Source organism: Lipophrys pholis (assembly GCF_963383615.2).
Source record: "Lipophrys pholis genome assembly, chromosome: 4".
NCBI lineage: Eukaryota > Metazoa > Chordata > Actinopteri > Blenniiformes > Blenniidae > Lipophrys > Lipophrys pholis.
Window position 1 is genome coordinate 3,836,421 of NC_137637.1, and position 12,056 is coordinate 3,848,476.

General features: G+C 44.9%; 2 protein-coding genes across 2 annotated transcripts; both read left to right on the plus strand.

Annotated features, from left to right (window-relative positions):
• Window positions 1-834: 834 nt before the first annotated feature.
• Window positions 835-4,305, plus strand: tp53rk (TP53 regulating kinase). Its single transcript, XM_080460726.1, has 2 exons — window positions 835-1,072; window positions 3,746-4,305. Exons 1-2 carry the CDS (start codon window positions 850-852, stop codon window positions 4,213-4,215), a joined length of 693 nt encoding a protein of 230 aa, XP_080316852.1. The 5' UTR covers window positions 835-849; the 3' UTR covers window positions 4,216-4,305.
• Window positions 4,306-5,158: 853 nt separating this feature from the next.
• On the plus strand, window positions 5,159-11,799 carry LOC308108057 (signal-regulatory protein beta-1-like). The gene is made up of 7 exons (XM_080460727.1): window positions 5,159-5,364; window positions 5,438-5,776; window positions 6,735-7,067; window positions 7,293-7,406; window positions 8,647-8,979; window positions 10,478-10,795; window positions 11,272-11,799. Exons 1-7 carry the CDS (start codon window positions 5,307-5,309, stop codon window positions 11,628-11,630), a joined length of 1,854 nt encoding a protein of 617 aa, XP_080316853.1. The 5' UTR covers window positions 5,159-5,306; the 3' UTR covers window positions 11,631-11,799.
• The last annotated feature ends 257 nt before the right edge of the window (window positions 11,800-12,056 follow it).

Here is a 12,056-nt window from a genome sequence, read left to right on the forward strand (position 1 = left end):
GGCGCCACCCACCCACCCCTTCACCCACCCAGAAACAGAAAAAAGTTGCTGAATAAATTAATAAACTGGAATATATGTTTATGCCAACAAACTAGCAATGGGCCCTGAACTCTATGCGCTTCAGTTTCTATAAACATTTATGAACCATTAACAAACCTGAACACGTTTGAAAAATGTCGAACACATATCTGTATGATTGTGTGCTTTTTTTTTTTTTTTTTCAAAATAACAATAATAGAGCAAGTTTAACCTGACCTGCAGCATTTCAGCAAAATGTCTTCTTTCAAATGGGTAAATTAGAAAAGATGTAACAGAGTTAATAATCGCTCATTATTACCATTGCTATATCTTGGCGAAACAGTAGCGAAAGAACTGACGATAGCCATTGACTTTGGCGACCTGCCAGCCGCCATTAGTCATTGTCATCATAAATGAAACGAACCAAGTTTTACTCTCAGAAACAGTTTACAAACACACATGTTCAAAAAAAAAAAATCAAGACCAAAAATGTCAAAATTATTACAAGAGTTGAGAAGTTTTCTGAACAAAAAAAACAATAAAAAACAAACTGAAACACAACACGAAAAATACTGGTTTCATTAAATAATGTCAGTTGAACAACCAAGGGGCCAAATAAAAGACAATATATTTATAATCCCGTTCGTAAGGAGTGTATTTTTCCTTTCAAACCAGTCAACGTTTCATGTGTCGACCTGTGACTCTGCAGTATGGCCACTAGATAGAGCTGTGGCCTTCAAGAGGAGCTGTTGCTGCAGGGGGAGCTATCGCCACCAGGGGGAGCTGTACATGAAACAGACCCGGAAGTTCTCTTTGAAGGCGGATGTAAACATGGCGCAGGACGGCGTCATGGCGGTGGCTCCTCTCCTCGCTGCTGCAGAGTTACTGAAACAGGGCGCAGAGGCTCGGGTGTACCGGGCACAGTTTCTGGGGAAGCCGGCGATCGTGAAGGAGAGGTTTCCGAAGCGGTACCGACACCCGCTGCTGGACGAAAAGCTGAGCCAGCGACGCACCGTGCAGGAGGTCCGGTCCATACTGCGCTGCCGGAGGGCAGGTACACACACACACACACACACACACACACACACACACACACACACACACACACACACACACACACACACACACACACACACACACACACACACACACACACACACACACACACACACACACACACAAATAAGTTCACTTGAAGTTGGTGAATGTTTTATATCAGTGCTTTAACATATATGACACCACCTTTCCTCTCTCTATGAGTGTTGTTTATATTATTTTTATTTCTTTTTGACACGTGGGGTTTGGGTGAGGGGGTGAAAGAGGAAAATGTGTGTATGTATATATATATATATATGTATATAATATTGCTAAAGCTATGATTTCATTTTTCTTGAATTATAAGAACCCTTTATCTTGAACTGAGCTACTGCAGAGACACGAACTACAGAGTTTAACCTTCCCAAACATTTGACATCTTTATTGGAATGCCAATATTTAAAAAAGTAATATATTGACTAGTGGTGTCTAGAGGCTGCATCATGTACTTCAACATCTCTTCTCAATATTCCATTACTTTCAAACTCAACACTTTTTTCAGTACCAAGTCCCCAACTTTCCTCACATATCATTAACCCCTGATCCAGATAATATACCACAAATAAATCCCTCTTAATTCAAGAAGTTTGATCGAAGAATGAATGTTGCTTCTCAAAGATTAAGGCAGACTGGAAGACTGAACAATGGCATCTCATGTGTAAAATTTTGCATCATGAAAGAGGAAAATAATTCTTCCCTCACATTCTCTCCTGTATGATGACATGTAGCTCATCAGTTCATCTGTATATCCCAGTGCTGTATATATACAATGGGTACGGAAAGTATTCAGACCCCTTAACATTTTTCACTCTTTGTTTCATTGCAGCCATTTGCTAAAATCAAAAAAGTTCATTTTATTTCTCCTTAATGTACACTCAGCCCCCCCCCCGTCTTGACAGAAAAAAACAGAAATATCACATGGTCATAAGTATTCAGACCCTTTGCTCAGTATTGAGTAGAAGCCCCCTTTTGAGCTCGTACAGCCATGAGTCTTCTTGTTAATGATGCAACACGTTTTCCTCTGCCATTCTTCCTTGCAGATCCTCTTCAGTTCTGTCAGGTTGGATGGTGAACGTTGGTGGAGAGCCATTTTCAGGTCTCTCCAGAGATGCTCAATGGGGTGGAGGTCAGGGCTCTGGCTGGGCCAGTCAAGAATGGTCACAGAGTTGTTCCGAAGCCACTCCTTTGTTATTTTAGTTGTGTACTTAAGGTCATTGTCTTGTTGGAAGGTGAACCTTCAGCCCAGTCTGAGGTCCTGAGCACTCTGGAAGAGGTTTTCTTCCAGGGTATCACTGTACTTGGCCCCATTCATCTTTCCTTCAATTGCAACCAGTCGTCCCGTCCCTGCAGCTGAAAGACACCCCCACAGCATGATGCTGCCACCACCATGTTTCACTGTTGGGATTGTATTGGGCAGGTGATGAGCACCTGGTTTTCTCCACACATACCGCTTAGAATTAACGCCAAAAAGTTCAATCTTGGTCTCATCAGACCAGAGATTCTTATTTCTCATAGTCTGGGAGTCCTTCATGTGTTTTTTGGCAAACTCTATGCGGGCTTTCATGTCTTGCACTGAGGAGAGGCTCTGCCATAAAGCCCCGACTGGTGGGGGGCTGCAGTGATAGTTGACTTTGTGGAACTTTCTCCCATCTCCCGACTGCATCTCTGGAGCTCAGCCTCAGTGATCTTTGGGTTCTTCTTCACCTCTCTCACCAAAGCTCTTCTCCCATGATTGCTCAGTTTGGCTGGACAGCCAGGTCTAGGAAGAGTTCTGGTCGTGCCAAACTTCTTCCATTTAGGGATTATGGAGGCCACTGTGCTCTGAGGAACCTTGAGTGCTGCAGACATTTTTTTTAAATCTTGGCCAGATCTGTGCCTTTCCACAATTCTGTCTCTGAGCTCCTTGGGCAGTTCCTTCGACCTCATGATTCTCATTTGCTCTGACATGCACTGTGAACTGTAAGGTCTTCTGTAGAAAGGTGTGTGCCTTTCCTAATCAAGTCCAATCAGTTTAATTTAACACAGCCGGACTCCAATGAAGGCATCAAACCATCTCAAGGAGGATCAGAAGAAATGGACAGCATTTGATTAGATAAGAGTGTCACAGCAAAGGGTCTGAATACTTAAGACCATGTGATATTTCAGTTTTTCTTTACTTATAAATTTGCAAAAATTTCTACATTTCTGTTTTTTTTTCTATCAAGATGGGGTGCTGAGTGTACATTAATGAGAAATAAAATGAACTTTTTGGATCTTAGCAAATGGTGAAAAATTTAAAGGGGTCTGAATACTTTCCGTACCCACTGTATGTACATATTTATACATACAGTCAGTGGGCGTGGACTGATGGAGCCTCTTTTCCTATTGTCATGTTTTTCAGTTTGATTTATTCTGTACCTTAATGTGTGTGTTGGTGTAATGGGAGCTATTGGCTTTGTTCAAAAACAAAAAGAGCAAAATTGGAAAAGAATTCTATATTTCATTATATTCTGTTCATCTGTGTTTCCAAATAAAAAAAATCAACACAAGAAGACACTCTGTCAAACTGACATATAAAAAAAAATAAAATATTAGTTTAGTGATTTCCAGCCCTCTATTTAACCAGAGACTGAACTCAGACTGTCCTCCTCAGGCATCTCTGCTCCCGTCGTCTTCTTCGTGGACTACACGTCTCACCGCATCTTCCTGGAGGAGATCGTTGGTTCCTCAACGGTGCGCGACTACATTGGTTCCTGTCCGGACCCGGCGCTGGACCAGCTGGCCGAGCGCGTGGGCCGGATCCTGGCCAAGATGCACGACGAGGACGTGATCCACGGAGACCTGACCACCTCCAACATGCTGCTGAGACCCGGCGCCGAGGCCGGCGGGTCAGACCTGGTCCTCATTGACTTTGGCCTGAGCTACATCTCGGCTCTGCCGGAGGACAAGGGCGTGGATCTGTACGTGCTGGAGAAGGCCTTCCTCAGCACTCACCCAAACACCGAGGCGCTGTTCGAGACGCTGCTGAAGAGCTACGCCTCATCTTCTAAGAAGTCCTCCGCCGTGATCGCGAAGCTCGACGAGGTTCGACTCAGAGGGAGGAAGAGGTCCATGGTGGGATGATTCAGGAAGGACATTTGAAAAAAAAAAAACAAGGTCAAAGACATTCATATGTAAAACAATAAATATTTTCTAATAAAATGAAAAGTGATGTAATTTTGGGGTTTCTTGTGCTTTCTTGAAGCAGCCGCCACATTTATAGTTTTAAGTATCCACTGCTGTCATTCAGCATTGTGGGGATCGCTGTGATCTCTGCTCATCGTTTCAGAGCCCAGGAAGTTTTCTTCCATTTGTCTTTACAATAAAACAGTCTCGTCGGTGTGAGAAACTCCTGCAGCTCCACCTCAACTTTTCATATTGTGGTGGGCAGTTAGCTGGAAAAGAACACACACACACACACACACACACACACACACTCCTGACTGCATACATACATACGTGTGTTGGAGCTGCATGATATAAGAAATGTTAACGTTTTAACAAACACGTTTGATGCCGATGTCTTTGTGTTTTGGGATTTATGCATCCAAATACAGGCTTGCTCTCATCTTTTCGTGTGTGTGTGCGCGCGTGTGTGTGTGCGCGGAGTTTTCAATGTGGTATACAGGGACATTTCACAGGAATACATGCCAACATTACGAGTACGTCGGTGTATTATGAGGACTATGCCAATGTCCCCGTAGGTCAAAGAGTGTATTCATATGTGTAACTAACATACTTCAGCATTTTGAGCAGTGTGTACCTGCCTGTGTGTGTGTGTGTGTGTGTGTGGTTTTCTCCAGCAGTGTTTCAGCAGTGTTTAAATTTGCGCTTTTTAGTCATTTTTCTTGATTTTGTTTCTCCTGCGGTCCCTGGTGTAACGTGGAAACAACAAAGTGAGACTCGTTGATGAGATACATTGTGCAGCTCAAATGCCAGTGCGCTGCAGAAACTCTGTTGTAAAACATGAAGGTTCACGCCTTTCAGTCAGGAGGACGGACTTAGTTTGAGTTGCGGGTGAAAGTCCAGGAGGAGCTGTGGTAGAACACAGGTGAATGTTTACCTGTTACCGCCTCCCCGTCACGTATTCACACTCTGGGAAATCAGACCGAGCCGTGTGAGCATTTCAGAGTTGTCGCCCGGCCATGTTCTGACAACATGACCAGTGAGGCTCCATGGGTGACCTTCTCAAAGTCTTCATTCCAGGCCTGCTCGCTGCTCTGCACTGCGGATGTGAGTGTCAGGCTGTTGATTCCTTTGTACACGGCCATTGAGCCCTCCACATGACCTTTGCTCGTGTTTCCAGGCTCTTGGTCGGATCCCACAGGCCGGCTCAGCGCCCTGGTGGGCTCCCAGGTGACGCTCGGCTGCCTGTTCCACCGAGGGCCCGAGCTGCTGGAGCTCAGTGCTCTGACCGTGGAGTGGAACGTGGTGGACAGACGTGGAGAGAAGAGCGTCGTGTACACGTTTGAGGACGGAAGAGCTCGCGTGAAGAGGAGAGACTCTGCAGTGAATGGCGGACGGCTGCTGCGAGGCGATGCTTCCCTGCTGCTGCACAACGTGACGGTGGGGAGCGAAGGCCTGTACACCTGCAGGGTCATCACCCCGGTGGTCCACACTGAGACCACGGCTCTGGAGGTGCTCGGTGCGTCCTCTTGCTTTCACTGGGGGAAAACATTACCGCAACAAGATAGTGACCAGAAACTTAAAGCAATGTACTTGATAAGACTTTACCTTTTTACAGAGGAAACGGGACAATAAAGCAGAATATATTAACCAACACATCTACACTGCAAAAACGGGTAGCCCAAATGGAGGTATATAAACACTAAAGTTGAGAATAAAATGACTTTAAACCTGTGAAATTGTCCAATCATCAAGTAAATTTTACTTGATAAGAAATCTTGAAATAAGATTTTTAAATCTAGATTTCAGATTAATCTGTAAAATCAAGGACTTAAAATAAGCCAAATCGCCTGTCGTGTCTACAAAAAAGATTTTTAATCATGGCAAGCGGCAAGTAATTTCCGGCGTTCACACTATAGTATATTATCTCATAACAGCAAGAGACATGCTGTATCTTTTCATTGCGTTTTTTTTTTTTTCAATAGTTATAGTTTTCATGCTCTTTGCTTATACAGTGATGTCGGCTTGTTGCCGTTTTAATCCCAGTATTACGACAAAGAAGTGACAAAGATGAGATCTAGCACATTTCTTGTTAATGAAACATCCTGGGACATGACAATCCAGTAACAAATATATCTAATTGTGAGATATTTTTAGTCTATAAATCCTGAAATGTATGATTTTGGTCAGTTGATTTATATTGTTATTTATATATTTCATTTAATTTCATTTCCACTGCCCAGACTATAAATAAATGGCTCATAATAGCATTTAAAAGTCTGTAGTGTCGATTTTGTTTTCCACCATATTTGAGAAAGTACTCTATACGGGGGTGAAGAATACTGAATATATCTTTGAATATGTATTAATTTTAATGTTGTTTAATCCATATTTTTGCAGTAGTGTAGTGGTGGAGGTTCTCTTGTTCTGTGGATATTTGCTGGATCACTAAAGAATGTTTGTCCCTCTGCCTGCAGCTCGGCCTTCAGTGTCTCTCCCAGAGAAAGCAGAGGTGACGGACGGGGAGGAGAAGACCATCCAGTGTGACGTCACAGAGTACTACCCGGAGAAGGTGGAGGTGATGTGGCGCATCACCAACAGCTCCCACACGCTGCACGCCGCTTTCAGCCAGTTGGCCCGCGTGTGCACAGAGTTAGCCAGCCACAATCCTGACGGGACCTTCAGCATCCGCAGTGGCATCACGCTGCACTCCTCTGCTGTGAAACATGGAGGGATCCTCGTCATCTGCCAGGTGGAACACCAGAGCTACAACCAGCTGTACAACAAATCTGTGACACTCACAGTCCGAGGTGAGATCACACATCACTCTTCGTTTTGGACCAACCTGGATCTTACATGGATCCAAGTTGGAATCTGGTTGATCAAGGTTGGATCCAAGTTGATCCAGGCAGAGCCACATTGAATCCAGGTGGATCCAAGTTGGGTCTTGGTGGATCCAGGTGGACCCAGGTGGATCCAGGTGGATCTAGGATGGGTCCAGGTGGAAGCTGACTTGTCCTGCGTTTCCCCTGCAGCTCTGTCGCAGCCGGCCCACGACGCCGGCACACTGGTGATTGTCTCTGTTGTCAGTTTGCTGCTCGTCACCTTCCTGACTGGAGCCGTCCTTGCCTACAGGTATTTTTGCAGAGGTGTGTATCAGCATCAGCAGCCATTTTGTGTGAAAAGGCTTGGACAATGTGTTTATGGAAATATTATACTCGCATCTTAAAGTTCTAATTAATTCCCAGGGAAGACAAACAACATATCAATGCAGGCTACTGCAGGTGCTGAACGGAAAATGAATTGTTTGAGGTTCATTACAGTCATTGGTAGAACCGGCTGCAGGGTGGACCAGTGGTTCGCCCTCTCGCCTCACAGCTAGAAGTCCATAGGTTCAAATACTGACCAGGCCTTTCTGTGTGGGGTTTGCATGTTCTCCCTGTGTGAGTGTGGGTTTTCTCCAGGTTCTGCCACAGTCCAAAAACACGCCTGTGAGGTAACTGGTGACTCTTAAGTTTTCCTCAGCTGTGATTGTAAGTACGGGCTGGTATTTGTCCTGTAATGGACTGGTGATGTACCTGCCTTCACCTGTCCAGGTGAACATGACCTCAGTCATATTTAGCTGGGATTGCCTCCAGCGCCATCTGACACTATACTTTGTTGTTCCACAGATTGGTGAGGGACATTTCCAAAATACCTCTAGTTAACCTTTGGCAATAATTGTGAATAAAACCTAAATTTATTAATAATTTAAAATCGAATCTCCTTTTTAATATCTAGGTTACACATTGTCCCAACTTACTTTGGACTGGGAGTAAATCAGAGTTAATGTTACAGCTGGGATTGCCTGGCACCAGTTGTGTAGAGAAAGAGCTCAAGGCTCAGGGAGAACATGCACACCCTGGATTCAAAACCTTTGTATTCATGTTGTGAGACTCCAGTGCCAACCACTGCACAAATGACGTCATTATATTTTTCAGTTGCAGCATATTTACTAGTTGAATAGTTCGGACCAAAGAATGAGTACTGCGACTGATGAGGACGAACACACGTCTGAGACGTTCATTTATAGATACTTTATTAATTCAAGAGTTCATGACAGTGGGGAAACTTAAAAATTCTATTAAAATCAATTCAATTTGGTTTCTTTTATGCTAAAAACAACAGTCACCTGAAGGCACTTTTATAGAGAAAACTAACCACATGAGCAAGTTGAGCAGAAGGCAGAAAGGAAAAACCCGCAGAAGTAGAGTTAGACTTTCTGCTGTTCCTGTTGCTGCTGAGGGATGAAGGATTCAAACCCTGGCTTTGATAAAGGGTTACCTGAATAATCTAAATGAAGTGTGACGTTATCAGACTAATCGGAAAATACTTGTTGCGTCTTTGTAGCGGCCCAGAGTGTTTCTCAGATCAGCCAACCAGACATCGTATACGCCGACGTGCCGACGGAGCTGAAATGCGCGATTCAGGGAGCGTCTCTACGGAGGCTGAAGGTGAGATGGTTCAAAACGAGTGCCGATGGCTCGCCGCCGCAGGCCGACGTTGTTTCCCCGCTGCTGAGGCAGGACGTGAGCCACCAGGCCAGCCTGCTGTCCGACGGCAGACATCACACCGCCGTGCTGAGCGTGTGTCTGCCACTGACTGAAGACCTGAGCAGGTTCCAGTGTGAGGTGCTGTACAGGGGCGGCAGCTTCAGCAGAGAGACCACCGTCAGGGTCAAAGGTCAGTACCGCCATCGGCCTGGAATCAACCACACAAAGAAATGAATCAGAATGACAAACCCCATTGTTTCTGAACCAAAGCTTAGAACAAGTAATACAATAAAAAAAGCAAAAAACAATCAAAATCAGAGAAGTTGAAAAAGGAGAAGGTGGATATTCTAAAGGCCCCTTCATTCTCTCCGCAAGGCTCGTCTGCAGAATGTGCGCAGGTCGCAGGTGCGACATGATTAAATCCATACTACTCTGGTTTCACTTCCTTACCGTTCCATAACGTAACGTAACGATCTTGAAAATATCTCCACTTCTGCTGCCCGCCGTTCTCCACCTTTCCTAAAGTAGTTTATGTTTCACTTCAGGAGTTCTGAGCCTCTGGCTCTTTATTTGCTTTTAAATTGTGACTATTCAGACGGGGGGTTGGAGGATCTCCTCACACAAGTGTCCAGTAGGCTCTGGCGCATGTGCAGTCAGCGTGCACAGGTCACGCGCAGCCCAAATTTTGTGACTGCGCGGTCGACCGCAGTGGGGCTGAAGCGGACCCTGCGCAAAGGAGCGGATGACGATTTTTACGTCATGCGTACTCTGCGCACACGCAGCCGCAAGGAGCATGAAGAGGCCTTAACTTGTTTTTCTATTATCTTAAAGGGGTCATGTGATGTAAAATTCACATTCCAGTAGCTTTCCAACAATAATAATCATCCCCATACCTGGAATGACGCCCCAGAAGTGCAGAAAGTCTGTCCTCTCTCTCCCTGGCTTGTTTCAGTTTTTAAAAAGTGTGTTGCTCCAACCAGCCAATCAGAAATCAAACCCTATATAGTGTCATCGGGGGTTTAGCCAATCACAATCAAGGTAGGCCCTCCCTTTGACTCCTCCCACAATTAGGCAGCTCTCCTCTGGCACATGGCACCATGAGAGGAAGTACTTCCTGTTCTTCCATAGATGGACATGTGTGGGCGGAGCAGATTCTGCATGCAGCTCCTATGATCCAATATTCAAATGGAGGAAAATCAAGGAGAAGCTGGAAACTTTGAATACAAAGTTTTTGGATCAATGAGACCATGTGGAAATGTTGAAATGCTGGATAATGTGACCTCTTTTAATCACTTGCACAGATTCTTGCAAATCATTACAGGTAGCGTACAACAATAATCCCCGGTTTGCAATCGAAAATGTACAAATCACATTAATACACATGTTTAGTCAAATTTATCAGTCATTTCCTTTTTGTTCTCTTCCCATGACCTGTTACAGGTTTGTAGGTTTTTTTAGAAGTACCAACATTCTGTTTTATCAGATGTAATTTTTATCAGGAACCATTTACCCCTCTTTTTTACCCCTTCTATTTGTAAACTTGTTTGTGCTACTAAGAGACACTTCATCTGAAAGCACGTGAAATGTTGTTGTATTTTCAGTCGAGGTTCTTTATCGTCACCTCCTGTATGAACGCCTGTCAATTCCTTCCCCTCTCCTCCTCCTCCTCACACGCTGCTCACGTCCAGTGAAGCCGTCCTTCCTCCAGATCTCCAGCATCCCTCAGATCCCGAAGGTGGAGAGGCTGCTGGTTCTCTGCTGCAGGGTGGAGAACTTCTACCCCCCCGACATCCAGCTGGAGTGGTCCAGGAACGACGGCGAGGAGATCCACACCGTCACGCACTTCGGGCCTTTCTCTGACCACAGCCGGCTGTACAGCGTGTGGAGTAAGATCCAGCTGCTCATGGCCAGGGAGGACGAGCGTGCCGTGTACACCTGCCGTGTTTACCACTGCAGCTTCTCCGCTCCGGGCTACAAGGACGTCCTGTATCACATCAACACGCAAGGTAGCCTCCCACCCTGCCAGCATCCACAGACACAAACTGATGCAGATTCAACGATGCGGAAATATTGGATCGTAGTCTGTCTTTTTCTAATTTTGCATTTCTAAACAATATGATTCATTTTGAATAGCAAGTAATACGGTCAAATGAATTTGAATTTCTCCCTGCAAATAAACAGAGAAAGAGAGATAAGCTTAACATGTTTTATACATCCTGATTGGGTCAAAGTATAAACTTCTTTCATCCCAAAATTACACTATACTCTGTTCCCGACTTCAAAATAAGCACCATGACATAGATGGATACATTACATGTGACACCCATCAACCAAATGAAAACTTAATTTTGCACACTGTGTGTTTGAGGAGGACTTGACTTGATTTATCACTACGTCCTTGTGTCAAAATGAATTAGTGGCGTGTGAATGTAGCAGTGGGACCTCACAGTGATCTGACTGGACGACACGTTGATCCTAACAGGAACTCCTCCTCGGGTGATGTTCATCGACAGCGACCCTCTGTGTCCTCTGCTGCACCAGGAGTGCACGCTGCACCTGTGCATCAAAGACTTCTGTCCCCAGGACGTGTCGGTGACGTGGACCAAAGATGGAGAGGCGGTCCTCTCCGGCGTCTTCAACACCCCCCCCAGCCTGAACGTCAACGGCCTGTACTCCATGTTCAGCTTTCTCAAACTGACTCCCGGCGAGCTCGACGGGGGCTGCAGGTTCAGCTGTCAGGTGGTGCACAGCGCGCAGAGGGAGCCTGAGGAGAGGGTCTTCATCCTGCCCCCCCTCATTCCACATAGGTCCTCATTGTCCTCATTGCACATATTGTCGTGAGTACCAGCATGTGTTTGAAGTGTGTAGTGGAGCTCCTATCGGGGGCGCTGATGACACCACAGGGAACTCTTTTCCTGACATGAGTTTTGTAGTGGATGGTAAAACTGAAACACATTTTGGTTTTTTTTACAACTGAATTTCTTGTAAATGTATTTGAAATAAAGTGATGAAAATAATAAAAATGATGAAATAAGCTTGGCTTGATAGGAATAAGAAAGAACAGTGTTTGCAATAATTCAAAAGGGAATACCTTGAACTCTTTTCTCTCCGAGTCACTCTTGCATTAGACTTTTAAAGATTACATTTGCATCAGTGTCCTCATACTTCTCTGTTTCCCTGCATGTACGAAGGCAGTGCTGCTTCTTCTGATCTTTCTCTGTATTTCTCTGCAAGAACCCTGAAAACAACAAAATTGCATCTGTGCTT

What these genes read in the sequence shown, in the direction of transcription:
- tp53rk (XM_080460726.1), top strand. Translation starts at nt 850, where the DNA reads ATGGCGCAGGACGGCGTCATGGCGGTGGCTCCTCTCCTCGCTGCTGCA. An exon ending in ACTGCGCTGCCGGAGGGCAG is followed by an intron (nt 1,073 to 3,745) that starts GTACACACACAC and finishes TGTCCTCCTCAG; the next exon opens with GCATCTCTGCTCCCGTCGTC.
- LOC308108057 (XM_080460727.1), top strand. Translation starts at nt 5,307, where the DNA reads ATGGGTGACCTTCTCAAAGTCTTCATTCCAGGCCTGCTCGCTGCTCTG. An exon ending in CACGGCTCTGGAGGTGCTCG is followed by an intron (nt 5,777 to 6,734) that starts GTGCGTCCTCTT and finishes CTCTGCCTGCAG; the next exon opens with CTCGGCCTTCAGTGTCTCTC. An exon ending in GACCACCGTCAGGGTCAAAG is followed by an intron (nt 8,980 to 10,477) that starts GTCAGTACCGCC and finishes GCTCACGTCCAG; the next exon opens with TGAAGCCGTCCTTCCTCCAG.